This window comes from Drosophila melanogaster, chromosome 2L (assembly GCF_000001215.4).
Source record: "Drosophila melanogaster chromosome 2L".
In the NCBI taxonomy this organism is placed as follows: Eukaryota; Metazoa; Arthropoda; class Insecta; order Diptera; family Drosophilidae; genus Drosophila; species Drosophila melanogaster.
The window spans coordinates 14,370,085-14,387,099 of NT_033779.5; the positions used below are offsets into that span (position 1 = coordinate 14,370,085).

Consider the following 17,015-nt stretch of genomic DNA (forward strand, 5'->3'; position numbering starts at 1 on the left):
TGATGCAAAAATATGTTTTTAAAAGTTTTAGATTCACAATAAAGTGTTGCCTACTTTCAGGTACAGTTTTATGGCATATTATAGAGATATTGCATCAAACCTAGCCCACTTTTCGCCAAGTGCACTGTGTGTGACCATGCAATGGCGTTTGCATTATACGCTCGTATTTCGCCACATTCAACAACGAGCTACAGAATGACGGGTGGTCATAACTCATGCCCGATGCCCCATTCCGTTCCATTCCGTTCCGTTGCGCCCCAAGTCCCCCGCCCCCAAAATTTTCGAATGGGGTCCACCGTCTGAGACCTGGGCAGCAGTTGTTGCAATTACAACTGGACACCACATGCTACAGCTGCCTCCTGTGCCGCTGTGTTCGTGTGTGCGTGCGCGCCCGCGTGTGTGTGTGTGTTAAATATTGCAATTTATCACGCAAATGCGTTTTTCAATTTTAACATGCCGCCAGGCATCATAAAAACGTTACAAACCCACAATATGAGCCAAGAGCCACGAGCAGTAGAAAAGCGGCATGGGGGTAAGCTGAGCCCACAGATGATGGGGTATCATAGGCTGCACGTAGCAAAAATATGTCTGATAAGATCATCTGATAATATTTTATTTCAATTTACACCAGCCAGCTACAGAACCTATCACATTCAATTCTCTTTATAACTTATGATAGTACATCAATGTACATAACTTATCATAACTTAATCATACCCATATGCGTTCCGTTTCGGAAAAGCCTTTTATTTGAATGCCCATAACAAGCACTTAGGATTTTTAAATGAAAGAAACCTTTAAATTAGAAAGCCTTGAAGAAAAGTACTTTTCCTTTATGTGTTCGGGTTTACCGCCACTAGTCCGCCTTGCTGATGGCTTTCAAATCAATCAACATTTTTTTCCCGTGTGGCAATGAAAGCTGTGGATTACAGGAAATAAAGTGGCTAACACCCGAGCAGGCAACACCACATATGGAGTCGGGTCCCAGCCAGGTCGATGATGAGCCTGTAGGAGCTGCTGCCCACCTCATCGATTGAAGCGGACGCAACACGAAATATGAGCAAGAAGAATTTGCTCCCATGGCGATGGTAATTGCAAAGGTGATAATCACTGGGAGAGTTGGGACATCTGTGGTCCGAACTGTGAAATAAACTATAGACATAAGGCAACCGACATTTTCGCAAGGAATGTCCACAATCTTTTTGATAGAGCGTCCAGTGGGTTAATTCATTACAGCAAATAAGTACATTTTTAAATCTATTCTTTTATAGTAACAAGATAGTGTGTATTGTGCTTATGATGACTGGCAACTCTTCAAACGGATGTCCCTGGGCAGGAATAGTAGAATTTAATTACGGGCACTAAAGGTCACTTAATTGGTATAAACTAATTCGAAGCAGTCTAAGAACCGAACAAAGGATCAGCCCAGTCCATCTGCCATTCGGCAAATGCACTCAACTCGATATTACCTTACCCACAGTCCAATTAGCTGGGCAACCATGCAGCCCAGTCCAGTCATATCCATGTCGGTCCGTTTGGTCCACTCCCGGCATTTGGGAAATGTTAATAAAATGGTCTAGGACATGCCACCATGGCAACGAGACAGCGTTTGTCAACGATTGCCAATTCGCAACATTCGTTAGCTGGGAGGGATGCCGGCGCAGTCTGAGTAGTAGTTGGTTGGCCGGAAGGAATGAAGATAGTGGAGATAGAGATAGCCAAGTTACGAATGCAATCGCAGTCGGATCTAGTTTGTGGCGTGCGTGTTGGCCTTTTTAATCATTGGCTCAAAACGCCGCTGGCCCCAGTTGGCCGAAGTTCGTAATGGCGCTTAGTTTATTTGGCATATCAATTTTCATGACATTCGTTTATGACGCTTTCTTGGCTTTTTGCCTGACGTTCCGCTTTTGTCAGAGATTAATTGCACAGAGATAGCCATTGGGTGGCAAGTTATGAAGAGTAGTTAGTCATGAAGTTATTACAAAACGCACACAGGTGACAGCTACACTGGAAAATAAAAGCATTACCATACTTGACTTTCAGTTGGGATATGAATCATTCATGTGCTAAACGCTAAAAGTTTCCAAAGTCCCAAATATTGACAAAATGGGTGTGTCATTTATAACTAAATTGCTTATGTGGGTATTTGAATTTTAAATTCGCACTGATGGTATAGTATACATCAGCGGCGACTAATGAAGTTTATTATACATTTTTATTACGCTCCTAAAATATTGTATTTTAATGATTTTGTTGCGTTGTTTCTTAGCCTCAATAATCCGAAAGTGGGCGATGAGTTTTATAGTTAAGTAATAAACACTTTAGAAGATCAGGGTGTATCGTTTTGATAATCCATAAGCTATGAACAAAAATGTTTAAGTGGAATTTAAAGATTCAATAGAACTTAAAATGCTTAATCTATTTGTTTATATTTTAAACATGACTGTGTGTATTTAAGTTACTTTTCAAAGGGTATCAAAATGTTCGCATACGACGAACGACGAACTTCACTCAACAAGTTTATTGAGGCTTTTGTCATTTCATTGGACAAAATTTGAATATTAAATTAACACAATATTTAATGTCAGCGAAAAGCGCACGCATCGTAAAATTGACAAAAATATTTTTATGTGAAATTGTGTGGATTAACCTTTTTTTCTTCAGCTTATTTACTTTGCCTATTTCAGCGTTTAAGTTTAAGCATTTTGGTGATAATTTATGGCTAAACAAAACACATTTGCGCGGCGGCCTTTTTGTCAAAGTTGCTTAGTGGACAAATTGAAATGTATTAATATGAAAAGTTGTTAAATAATTCATAAACCCTTATGCAATAGTCGTCTCTCGCCAGTAAAAAATTCAGTTGAATTTAACGAAAATTGTCATTTTAAACAAGGAATTCATTTGTGCTTTTATTGCTTGCCTCGGGCTATCAATGTTAATATCGAAGTTCGCGGGCTGTCAAAAGTCATTAATATCCATGGAGAACTATCACAAATTTATTGGTTTTATATCTGCATAAGTTTCATTTTTTCAATGTATAAATTATGTTAATTGTTTGCAAAATGCAAAGTGACGACGTAGCTCACGAGATGTCAGCACGAAACAATAGATGTATAATTTTATTTAACGATTCACTGTAGTAAGATTTGCCCTCAGTTCTGATTTCGATTGTCACCTGGAGCCGTCATGCCCATTTGGCCAATGTAATTCCCTATTAAGTCCATATTTTATTGGTTTAGACCCCATCAAATGGGATGACAGAAGTGCCGACGCGATACATTTGCCAATGCCATGCAAATCAATAAGGAAGTGGCTAAGACTTAATGGCATAATTTATAGCTCGCCACCAGCACAATTCGATTTATGATGTCAAGCATATGGGGCTGTGACAATTAAAGCCTTTATAAATTGCCTTGTGTTGCGCCATAATACATTTGTCACCTTCTTAGCCTATGGATATGTAAATGCCATATCTTTGTTTGCCAGCTCATTATGTATTTTTAGTGTCTTCGAATCGAATTTGTTTACGGCATTAATATTTGTCACTGATTGAGCAGGGAATAAGGTCAAACCAAATATGTCAAGAATGGTGAAGAGTTGAAAGTCGTCTTTCGGTCTTAAGCTGTCAGTACTACAGTACTAAGTTATTATGAATATATCAGAGAGGCTTTCGGTATATAAAATAATAAGAACTATTTAATTAAATGTGTCATCTATAATATGATTGAATACCTTTCGAACATGAGGTGTTTTATCTGCATACTGAAGTAATAACAATTTTTTAAGTGTGCTTTCTAATCAAGCATCATTATTTGCGAGCAGACAACCACTTAGCCTCAATTGGCCAGCTATCGATGTAAAGTTATTTGCATGGCGACTTCAATCCCGATGGCTAACACCCAACCACCCAAATGGCTATATGCTAATTATGTTGATAACGACGATAAGGCGAACCGACAACAGTTTAAACTTTACCTGTCGTTTTCTTTGCGAGACTGCTGCTTGAGAATTTTCCCTTGGTCTCTCAACTTATCTGTTGCTGACCATCGGCATATTTAAGTTAATTGCCTTGCATACACATTTAATGCGGTCAAATTAATTAGCTGGGGCCTCAATCAGCAGGCATTTGGCCACATTATTGCCGCAGTTGTTGCCATGCGTCAATGGTTTAATTTATGCGCGACTGCAAGAGTTGTGGCTTATAAATGTAGCTGTCAGTTGTCATAATTTATAGAATAACTGTCAGAGCTGTAACACCTAGGCGCACGATTTTTCTCGGAGGCCTCTGGAAATCTATCGTTCGCAATGCCGCCATAATCATAGCGTCAACGTTTTGATTTATGCGCACAGCTCTCCATTTTGGTTTTTGTCTCTAAATTTTGCTTGCTTCTCTCTATTTTTTTTCTATATTTTCAGTTTTTTTTCTTTCGGTTTATTCTGTTTTTTTGTTTTTCATCTTTTTGGCTCATGGGAGCGAGCTGGCCCGCTGGAAATAACAGTTAGTAATGTGGGTAGCTAGGTAGGTCGCCAGATTGGTAGGCTTGGAAGTTGCGCGACAGTTGATTATGATTAAGTGCTGAGCCCCAAGGCAGAGCGAAATAATTTTCAAGATTTGCGCTCTATACTCTTTAAATGATCTCTGCAATGCACTGAGAAAAATAATCATAAGCTGGAAATGGATACACAAAAACGCACAGTATGAAGAACTGTAGCTTTATTGCATTGCATAACATTTTAATGCTTTCAATTGGTTACATGGTTAGCATCCTCCTATGTTAAGTACAATCTTAAAACTGCAATACATGTAGCCATGCTCGATTTAAAAAGACTGTCATATATAATTACGTAACTTACAGCCAAGGTAGAACCGTTTTTTGTTGAGCTGAAACGGAAGTTGCATGCAAAATGTGATCCATCAATTGTCTGCAAGATACTCTTTAAACAGTTTTTAGCTACATAAGTACATTTAATGCTTATCTGCTCAGAGAGCGAAATAAAAAATCTTGAAAACAAGTTAAATGCATGCATAAATCAATCAATCGCAGCATTTGACAGACAGTCTCGAGTGGCGAGGCAATCGAGGGTATGAATGACAGACAGACGGTTACGATGTGTAGACTTTGTGTGCAAAGTAGGTAACAAATAATGCATATGCTAATACACGTGATACCCTGGATAACTAACTAGATCTTACCTGCTTTGCAAACAAAAAAAAATCGAAAATAACTAAGATTCAGATACGCATAATGCTTGATTACTTTATTGGAAGCAATATAAACAATAAGCACTCCACGCTAATATAAGTATATATTTAACTATATTTTTACTAGTAAAGCGCACAAAATACTCATTATGCTTCACCTTACCTTTGATTTATACAACTCTCTTTTTACCCGCTTTTTTCTGACAGTCTTTCTATTGGCCTCTCTGTCTTTCAACAGCAGCGTTTAGCTGTCAAATTGATTTATTCACCAGTTTGACATATATTAATGGTCGTTGGTGTAAAATAAACGCGCATTAAATTATAAATATGTGAAGCTTATTTTATTCGCATTTTTTGTTAGTAACAATTATGCAAATACTTGAATACAATCGCTAATTTGGAGACTCTTTTGAAAAGCCGTTGATGAGGAATTGTTTAATTGAATCAAAAAGAAATCGTTTTATTGATTGGCATTAAAATACTTTTTTTTTTCTTTTCAAATAAGCTTAATATAAATAAGTGGGAGTGCATTTAATTCGGTTAAAGAGGTATGATTGTTTTAACGTGTTGTAATTTGAGATTTAAGTACATTTTGTGCGTATGCCAACCAGTTGTTATGTGAACACAAAAAATATCAACAAACAACTATTCTCTTGCAAATAAACATAAATCTGTCAGCAAGAAGTGTCATAAAAAAATTGTGTCACAATTAATTATGTGTTTTTTTATTATTGTTTTGGTTTGGTCGTGGGTTTTGTGTATATCGTTATAACATTACTGCCATCGAATAATGAAAATTGTTAAATATTTTTATGTTACATTATATACCCCTTTATTTTTAAAACCAGTTGATTGGGCTTGCCATTTTTTTTTTGCTCATAAAAAAGCGGATTTGAATGCTGAGCCATATATTTTGTTAATTTGAAAATTAAAATTAATGCGATTAATGTGACAAAACCTTGTTCGGAGTACATTTGAAGTTGTAAATTGAGAGCAAATCCTGTTTTAATTACCGCGATTAAAATTACAAATTTCAGTAAATAATTGAAAACAGAACGCAATCAATAAAAAATGTACATTATTATTGACGGCTAAGGAAAGAAGGTCTGTTTGAAAGCCCTATAAATATTTGCTGCTCATTCAAAGAATAATTAGTTTTAATATGTATTTTGGTGAATAATGCCAGTCGATTGCACCACAATTTGTTGGCCTATTGAGAAATACACAAAAGAGGAAAACGGGGAAATAGAATTTTTGAGACCATTTCATGTTTCGAGACGACAGATCTGAAATGGGCCAAGACGTTGCCATAGCCATTAGCCGCCCACAAATGTAGTGCGGATGAACACGCACGATTAATAAATTAAATTGAAAGACACACAAAGTGTGAGAAGGCGAGAAATACGAATTTTCCAAATGAATTTGTTAAACACTGTCGACTGGCTGCATTATTCTAAGCATGTGCCTTGAAATATGTCGCGACATGATAATAAAAATATTTGTTTTCTCTACACTCCCTGCTAGATTTGTACATTTTTTCGTAGCGATGGTTCGCTTGAGTTGGTTTTATTATACCCGTTACTCTTTTAGTAAAAGGGTATACTCGACCCTATAAATTATATAGATATATTCTTGATTAGGATCACCAACAAATCAGAAGCTATGAAAGAAAGTCCTCAGTGTCCGTAGTGTCCGCAATATCCGTAATGTCCGCAATGTCCGTAATGTCCGTAATGTCCGTATTGTCCGTAATGTCCGTAATGTCCGTAATGTCCGCAATGTCCGTAACGTCCGTAATGTCCGTAATGTCCGTAATGTTCGTAGTGTGCATGTTCATGTTCATTTTCTATCGATATGCCAAAAACCCGTTCAAATATCTCATTCGCTCCCCCACAACCTAAGTAACGGGTATCCGATAGTCGAGGAACTCGAGTAAAGCGTTTCCTCTTGTTTTTGTTTATTAGCCGCCTGCTAATAAAAATTAATTTGAAAATACTTTTTAAAACGCCTTCGAGTTGAATGGCTGGCTGGCGGGCATAGCTTAAGATTTTTATTTATTTGTTTTTCTAATTTGTATTTTTCGCTTCACATTCATTTCTCTACGTTCTGAGTACGTTGTAGTTTGTACGATTTATTTATGAGCTCTATGATTGTGTATTGTGTTATTGTATCTTGGTCTGTACGACTCTTTTCGGGGTTCCAATGATATGATTGCTTGATGAAACCCAATTGTGTTTTGTTCCATTTGATTTATGGTTCTGTGCGTGTTAATATTTTTCTATTCATTTGTCAAAATAAAAAGCAATGCTAAATTCCGCAAGGGAATCCTAATTTCATACTTAAGTCTGAAACGTCTATAGTTGAATAGGAAAGTATAAGGTTAAAATTTCCACAGTATTCTTCAAGTCTTGAAACATAAAATGGCTCCAAAACTTGTGAGTTGTTGCAAAAAGCATGGCAATTTATTAGCTAAGACTGCATTTGATTTATGCCAACATAATATTTCTAAATGTACTGATGATATTTGTTGTTCCCTCGCGACTTCCAATATGAATTTATTTTCGTCACAAGCCATAAACAACTTAAGTTTGAGGGTCATTAACTAAAATCCATCCACTTATTTTAAACACGAACAGCTGTGCCAACAATTTGTCAACCAAGCAGACCGAAATACACATCATAAAATTAATATACGGAATGTTTTTACAATTATCATAAAATATACGAATATGAAATTTTCATAATTCTCAAAAGTAAACAAATTGTGACAGAAATACGAATTTAGAGACTTAACCTATACGCATAATGCAGATTCTTGAGTGACTTTTCTCGAAGGCAAAATATTTGTCTGCGATAAATCTCCATCGTTTCCCCTTCATTTTTTTTCTTTCGACGGCCACACGACCCAGCGAAAAGATCAAAGCCAAATAGCGAACACATTTTTTATTGTCGTGCCTTATTAATAATGTTGAAAATGCTGAAGTTTTTAATACTCTTGCATGATTTGTGGCCAGTGACAAAATCCATTAGATCTGACATTTGGTGCGAACAGATTATGTTTAAATATATACCTTTTCGGGGTCTCGAAATCTATGACATCTATGGCTAAAAGGGGTAGAATAAAAAACCACACATGAATTCCATTGGGAGCACATTAAATGTTTTATGTGTTTATGGTTACGCCTTTAAATAGGATATTTAATTAGTTTCAGTGTTTTGCCAGAGCGTTGCAATCAATTAATTAGAGCAAATCAATTGCTTTGACCGTGTGCTAATCACATGCATTTTTAATTTGTAATCGATTAAATTACCTGGCAAACTGGAAACTCAGTACTACAGACTTTCGGAATGTTTCATTGTGAGTGCGAAATATCGTTATGTAGGACAACTTTATTTACCCGTTTAAGTGCTATGAACTAAACACTGACTGTGTTTTTTTTATGGCAACTGATTTAATTCAATTGAGTTTGCTTTACATACATAATGGTTAATGTTTTTTTGACGAAGTATCTTTCGGCCTTTAAGACCATCGACTAGTTCTCAGATTTTTCCTCTGGTAAATCCACTGAGTTCTGCTGTTGTATCTTGTGCTTCCTGCGATCGCGGCAGCTGCCACAGATTCTCATGCAGAAGAAGTAGATTAGCTCCAGGAAACTCAGACATGAGATTCCCATAAACAATCCGCAGATACCGCCGCAGTTGGAAATCAATGTGGATACCCCGAAAAGAATAGTGCGTTTAATGGCCGTAAACTGATGCTCCTTAAAGTAGACGGAGAGTCGGGATCCAATTGCGCTGAAAGATGGTTTTGAGTTATAAAGTATTATGTATAAACAAACAGTAATGTTAGTTATTTGTCATACTCACTCCGTATGCTCGTATTCTTCGCGGAAGGCTCGAATGGTTTTAGCCACATCGTATTTGGCCCTAGATATCTCGAAATTATATTCCAGCGAAGTGCAGGCTGGCATGCAGTTGCAGGTGATGTCCACACTTTCATCAATACTCTTGGCCATCGTTTGGTTTTGCATCAGCGTGTAGAGTTCATCCTGGGCCGATGTGTAGCAATTGATGTCCTTGAGGCCACAAACGGGAGTGCCAAGAGGTTCTATACAGAAAATTCGATTAAATCGAGTTAATATTTTATCAATTCCAAAGTTCACTCACTGGGCATCCAGAATTTGGCACAACCGCATTTGGAAACCGTATAGTTGGCCAGACATTCGGTTTGGCAGTTGCTCTGGGAATAGGAACGGAAGAATCGTAGCGATCGCTCATCATCGAACAGACATTGGCGTCTAAATATGGATATAAATATGTTTTGTATCGCATAGTGTCATCCCTTTTAACACGAATCCACTCACTTTTCGGGTGTAATTTCGTGCAAATTGTCAGTGGACACGACATATGCTGGCAGCACACTGACCAGGACCTCATCGCCATGAGGGACTAGGATATAATTGCCCGTCGTCAGCGGCACACTCTCCGGGGAGTTGAGAAAGACCTGTCAAATTACACATTAGCTGCGCACCGGTCCACACCCAGTTCTAACCACACACCTTATAGCCCTGTTTGAAACTGCGACAATCGTAGTCGAAATTATGCTGCAAACCCTGCAGAAAGGCGAAGAACCCATTTTTCACCGATGAGAACACCGTCCGTTGGGGATACGCATTCTGACCCTGGTCCACGAATCCAGTGTCCAGTGACCAATTGCCAGTTATGTTGTTCCACGGAGGCAAATCCACATCGAAGTACTTGTTGAAGTCCACCACATCCGGATCCACATAGCTGATGAACTTCTCGTCACGATAAATGTCCTTGGGTCGCAGTCCATTGAATTGATAGCAGATACCCTCGTCGGTGGCCACAAAGTCGAAGATCTTGTCACAGAAGTAAAAGCGACCATTCCACTTGCAAAACGGACCCGTCTCATTCTTCGATATACTCAAGTCAATCAGAGTTTGGGTTACGTCCACGTTCGGCGGATTTAGCTGCGATAGCAATGGAGTAAACCGCTGCACCACTTCCGAATCACAGATGTGCATTGCAACCGCCATTCGAGCCAGGCTAAAGATATGGAAAATGATTGGTGTTAAGACTGGTGATTTTACAAATCAAAGCTTTAAAGACAAATAAGGCTTGAAAAGAATAATCGAGATCAGCAGATCATCTGTATATAAAATTTGTTAAATTACTAAGTGATCTAAGGGCCTACCCTTAACTATAAAAAGTATATGCTGAAATACTCAACTCCTCATCATCCAAATCGCTGATATTGCCATTCTGTTTGTACTCCTCCCAAAGTTGTCGCGATACGTTAGTATAGTCAAAGACATTGCGTTCCATTTTGATTTCCGGACAAATGGTAATTGTGGGAAACGGTATCTTATGCACTGGCACCAAAGTCTCGTCGAAACCTAGAATAACCGGCGATTCCTGCCACTTTAGATAGGTGTCCCAGATAAGTGAAACGGCAAAGTAAACGGAAATGCACGTGAAGAAAAGCCAATAAAGTCTGGAAGAAAATCAAAGTTATTCTATAGGTTCCTAAAGGGCTCTATTCTCTACAGACTTTTCATAGATCGGTCTGTGAACCTCGAAGATGTAGCGTATGCCGTGAATGGTCGTGCTCTTCGCATACTCCAAAAGTAATCCTTTGCAGGCTGACAGAGGACTGCCGTATCGAATGCGAGACTTAATGATCACATCACTTGGAACATCACTTAATGCAGCCGATGCAATACTGGCCCGGGTATCGAAGCCGGGAAGCGCCAATAGTTCCGGACCGGGCAGAATGCTGATGCCCGACTTCTTTTCCTCCTCATCCTCCCTGATCTCGGCCATTGTCCAAAGAGCAGGACTCGTGGAATTCGACTAAGCTGCGCCACACATGCGGAGTGTCCTTTTATAGCCGTTTCCCCGCGATGGAACACCACAAAACTGGGTGCGCTCTTCAGTTCCGATGGGTCCTTGCCTGGGGACTTCAATTCGCACGCACTCATTTACTTAAGCTTAATTACAGACCCACAACGCTGGCACTACTTTCATTTGCACCATGTACTAACTATTTATTTACACTATGCAATAATGTGGTTCTTTTAATACAATGGTCCGACATCTCTAGATATAAGAACTATATCTAACAGATATTTAACAGATACCCGTTACTTAGCTACCACCTACATTTACAGCTCATAACTCTTCGACGTCATTGAGTTTGTTAACAATCCCTAAGTTTATATTTTAATATGCTTCTAGGAAACAACCGAATGTTTTATCACAAATGTTTACCTTTCTTTCTCTAGCGAGTAACGAAGCAACAAAGTTTCTATTTACTTAAAATTTGATATTGGAGTAATATCGAACTTAGTTATGATATACAAACATGGTTTTGCTCACACTTGAACTTCAAAGGTTTCCCCCCTTCGAAAATTCCTTCCATTCACCTGGGAATAGGTTGGAATCCTTGCAATTGTAAAAAAGGACCACTTATCAAATCATCTCGTCGCCGACTTACCGATTTTGGAAGTATCATCGAGTAGTTACCGTGATTTTATGCTAAAAAGATTGTCACCCATGGTCGAAATGCCGGCGAACATTACTCTTTTTCCGAATGCTCGACATCGTTTAAACATGTTCCTGGAATCCAGTGGGATACTCTCCTTTTATGCCGGCCTGGTATTGCCATTGGTATTGGTATTGCCAATGGTATTGGTATTGGTGGCGGTATCGTCTGGTGGCATTCGTGCGTGGCTTGATTTTGTCTGCGTGGCAGGGCGATGCACACACCCCAACTCCTGTTGCCAACTCTTGAATGTGGCTCAGTTGTTGGCACTTATTTGGGGACATTGTCATCGATATAAAACGGAAAGCGGAGCTTTTTGCCATGTCCATTGGTCAAGAGGCATCCGTTGCGCATTTTTCGAATATTCCGCCAGCTCTGTGTGGGTTTGGGTATCTGCAGTTTTTCTTTCCTTATTTTTTTTGTTTTGTTTTTTTTTTTAGGCTGCATTATCAGAGTGTGTGCATCAGCATTTGGATTCGCGTGAAATTCACTCACGACTTGTAATTATTTAATTTTATTGTTTGTTTTGTGTGCAGCCGACGGGACACATCGCCTTGTTTTTGCCGGAAAGAGAGTGCCTGCCTTCTGTTTAACAAGATTTGGCTATCAGATCAATGGGCTAAAGGCCTTTTAAAACTACACCAAATTATTATGTAGATAAGTAGTAGTGTAATGTCCGTGGCGAACAACGCCTACAGTGGGCGTCATACGTAAACTGCTTTTTTATTTGCGTGCAAATTGTATTCGCATTGGGGCGTGAAATTCTGTTTTTGTGTGGCTCGAATATGGTTATTAGTCATTAGGCTTATAGAGATAATTATTACTGGTAAGTGGTGGGCTTAACATGCCCTTAACTGAATTGATAAATGAACTTAATGAGCGGTAGTTATTGAACACAAATCACAAAGCAATGCCTTAAAGCTCACTTTTACGTAACCAAAAAACTGGGACAGGTCGGACTTATTCTTGTTTGTATTTCTATGACGTGGGCGAGAGTAGCTTAAAATCAATAAGATATGGCAAAGTAATTTGTGTCCATTTATTTGATTTTAAAATCCACAAAACTCAAGAGCAATTCAGCGTAAATAATTCATATTTTAATGTGTTCATACATAAAGGCCACACTCACAAAATATTAATGTACAAACGCTTTTTGAAATGGCACAAAAATTCAATGGTCTGTCTGCATTTTTAAATATTTTTTGCTTTTGCCTTGAGTGTGTGCATTTGATGGAACTGTAATTAAATTGGCGAGTGCTTCGAAACGTCACGACAGTTTACATATTTTAGCAATTCTATTTGAATAATTCATGCTTTTCCTGTGGGTGGGCTAAAAATTGTCGGAATTACCCTTTGAAGGTCCAATTCGAAGCTGTTGAAGAGCTGTACATGGGTCAACTACTTTTTTTTTTCTAGCCGGCAGAGATATTCATTAAACATTTACAGTGGTCATGAAAATGAAAAAGTAAGAAGTGGAAATAGATTAAATATTGCACACAAAGCCATGGAATTTTCTATCGAGGTTTAGCAATAACAATTTATTCGTTCCTGCTTTGTTTGATCTGTTTTTCACCATTTTAAAGTGTCGTATATTAATTTTTTTTAAGTATTATTATACCAAAAGTTAGCCCTTATTGGCAATAAAGTAATAAATGCTATATGATCAATACTTACAGTTTTTAATTCTATTACAATAGCATCAAATCGTTTGTCACAATCATTTTTACCCAGATTTTTCGATTGCAGCTATTGTATCATAATTAATAATTTGCATAATGCTCTGACTTTTTCAATTGCACTTGTGCCAGTTGACTGAAGAGCACTGGCAATTATATATGGCGTCATAACACACGTTATGATCTCATCAATTCAGGCTGCTTGCCATCGAGGGCATAACTACGAGCATTCATAACCACCCAGTTTCGCCTTATGTATATCTGCCCCCATCCACTCTGGATGGATGGACGGACGACTGTTATTCCCTTGTGGCAAGCAAGGACCACTCTGCCAACTTGGACGATTCGCATTTGTTTATAAATTATGAGGCAGGGACAACAGAGCTGACTGCAGCTGCTGATGAGTAGAGTTGAGTTGGCTGGAAAGGCCAGGAAAGGCTGACACGCTGCTGCTCACTCCTCGGCGGCTGCTCGGTCAGTTTTCTGTAATAAATCAAAAGGAGTTTCGCCAGCAAATCCTCTGTCTTGGCCTGGAGTCTGTCTGCTTGATGTCTACCTGTCTGATGATGTGCCGTGCAGTTGCAGTTGCAGTTGCATTTGCAGTTGCAGTCTGTGGCACTTGCGAGCTGGGAAAATTTATGCATGGCTTCACATTTCTTCGAGTTATCATTTGTTACCTAAATTATGCATGTTGAGTTGCAGGTTTTGTTGTGGAATTACTCCAGACGATTAGCCGACCCAAGGCTAAATGTTCACTGGAATGGCTGTTGATGTCAGCTTGCAAAATTACAAGTTTTGCGCCCATTCCACATTGCCAAATGCATTCAAATTAATGCCCATGTATGTATGTGATAATGCTAATCGAATATATTATAACTTTGGCTCGACTAAACAAAATTTCAATTATGAAAACTGACCAAACAAGACATTTATTGTATTATCCCTTCGGGTATCCTTGGCACATTTGTTGCGATAACGTTCGGTAGCTGCAAAAATCATGGAATATAATTAAATGTATAATTTAGTAAGCGATTCTATCCCCAAGCGCAACCACAACAAATTGTTTACAAATGGTCCACGTTTAATGTAAATTGTTGCTCACATTAGTTGCCGCAGATTTTCGCTCATGATTATCCTAATTAAAAGCGTAATTTTCCACCGCATCTGCTCTTTTTCCCGTATATGTACAAATATATGTACACTTATTGCTTTGGCACCATAAGTTTGGTAATAAATGTTTGGATTTAGCTTAAAAAGTTTTGCGTTAAAGTTTTGCAGTAGCTACAAATGCTGTTTAATTAATGAAATTATTTATTCTACTGAATATGCAATTCTTTTTTATTTAAAAATGTATAATTATATTGCTCTTTGGCTTTTGTTTTTCTTTGTTAGAAGATACATTTAAATACTCTAAGATTGAACAACACTAGTTGACCTGCGGAAACATTGTTATACTTTTTAACTGCTAACAACGGTGGCAAATATCCAGTGCAACCGTGTGCAATTTATTAACCGGACAATCCTAAGTCATTGCCATGACGTTTATGGCCGGCACACAGGGTAGAAAATGGTGAATTAAAATCAACTAGTACTTAGTTAGATGCGATGTCGGTTCGTATAAACAAGTGCATAACTATATGGCTTAAAATGACTGTGTCAACGATATTTATCATGGGCTTACATTGTCATTAATAATGCCGCCAACTTGGGCGAGAGAATTGTGATTCGCCGCTGGAATGAGGAGTGCGGTGCACAAATTGCAATTTCTATGCAAATTTATAACAAATAATTACTGACAGCCATATTTCATTAGTAATTGCAGGCACTGCACACGGCGTTCGCACTCTCTCTCTCTCTCTCTCTCTCTCTCTCTGTCTCTCCATCGCGAATCACTAAACTTGCAGTGGGTATTTCAAAGATAAATTCGCAAAGACAAGTCAAGTGAACTCGCCTCGTAACAGGCCACTTCGCACAGTGAGGCAATTAAGCTGATGACGTTGATAAAAATCAACAGCAGTCAAGCTGCCATAGCCCATAATTTATGGCCCCCAAGCGGTCGAGTATCGGGGCAGTAGGGAAATTATCTACATATGAATATGTGGCGACACATTATTAAAAGGTTGAGAGTCTGTCGTATAACATGTCTCATATATGCACGTTTATGTGCACGTACATATATCCCGGCAATGATCTGACCGGATGACATACGATCGTTAACAAGTGCGATCAACTTTGTAAGTCTATCTATCAACAATGATAGTCGTGCTAAAATAAAACTTAGTTAAATAGCAACGGTGCATTTGCCGATCGATTCTGGCCTTGTGCTTGATTTGGCCTAGTCTTTAACCGTTAATAAGTGGGCTTGGCTTGATTTATTCACTATATGTAGAGATACAAAGCTCATTTACATATGTAAATTATTATCTCATAACACGTTGTCAATTACTTAAGGTGATATTTGTGGCATGTTCAAAATTTGTGTTGCAATCGGCATTTTCAGTAGTTTGCAATTTACATATTGCAACTCATTTAAAAGTATCCAATTTGCATTCAGAATCATTTCAGAGAAAGCATTTGCATTTGAATGCCAAGTAATGATATTCCATCAATCAACGCCTTCAAAATACAATACAAAACTAATTAGTGAACAATTTGATTTGATTGACTGACAGTTAGAATATTAAAATACAGCACGATCGAGAAATATTATTCGAATTTCTTTCGACAATCGCGCGTGCTAAGTGGTGGCTATAAAATCGTGGCATATATTCGCGGTGAATGCGAACAGAAATTAACATGCAACACGACAGCAGCCGCTGACAGCAGCAGTCGGGATGGTGTGGCAAGGATGGGGCAGGAAGATGGCCGGAGTAGGATCTGCGACAGAGTACGTGAAGTGTCAAGCTGCCAGCGAAAATTCCCGACAAGATTGCACAACAGCAGCATTGTGCTCATATTTAAAATGGCCAACGATGTTGACCAACGCCACAATGGACTCGGCCCGGTTGGCATGGCATGGGATGGCAATTGGCCATCGACGTCAGACCGCCAGATATAAAGTATTTCGTGCTTTGTGGCTCTCCACAGATTCTACACTGTTCAAAAAGGTTTCAAGAATCGGTTCTGAATTTATATTCAAGAATTTGGTTCTGTGTTTATATACAACTATTCTTAGTTATATTAGGATACTATTCGTAGTACTTAAGCAGGTCCTTGAATGAGCTTCATAGATTATGGGTTCTTGTATAGGATAGTGTTTTTTTTTTCAGTGCAGTTGCTCCCAGAAGGCCTGTCAAATGCATCGGTTTCATGGCGGTCCCCAGGTACCAGTCGAAGTCCCGGTTGCAGACGTTGCGTGAGCACCGTGGCTGCGGCTTCAACACCTTCGAAAAGGTGCATCATCATTACCATCATCATCGATAAAATGCATTTGCAAGCGCATTGCATACAAACTGTTTGCTAAATTTATTTATATGTAATGTTCTCGGTCATGCATATTTAATGTTCACGCATTTTTCCCAGTTCTTTCGCGGCGTAAAAGAACCCGAAGACCAAAAGATAAAATGCA

The 17,015-nt window shown here is 38.6% G+C and overlaps 1 protein-coding gene across 1 annotated transcript, besides 1 other annotated feature; it reads right to left on the bottom strand.

Annotated features, from left to right (window-relative positions):
• The first annotated feature begins 7,048 nt into the window (after nt 1-7,048).
• Nucleotides 7,049-7,152: a mobile genetic element.
• A 981-nt stretch (nt 7,153-8,133) lies between these two features.
• ppk (pickpocket) lies at nt 8,134-11,088 on the bottom strand. Its single transcript, NM_057884.5, has 7 exons — nt 10,779-11,088; nt 10,458-10,721; nt 9,763-10,273; nt 9,568-9,707; nt 9,371-9,501; nt 9,071-9,311; nt 8,134-8,998 (listed from the first exon to the last, which is right to left on the bottom strand). The coding sequence occupies exons 1-7, from the start codon at nt 11,048-11,050 to the stop codon at nt 8,737-8,739; spliced, it is 1,821 nt and encodes a 606-aa protein (NP_477232.1). The 5' UTR covers nt 11,051-11,088; the 3' UTR covers nt 8,134-8,736.
• Nucleotides 11,089-17,015: the final 5,927 nt, after the last annotated feature.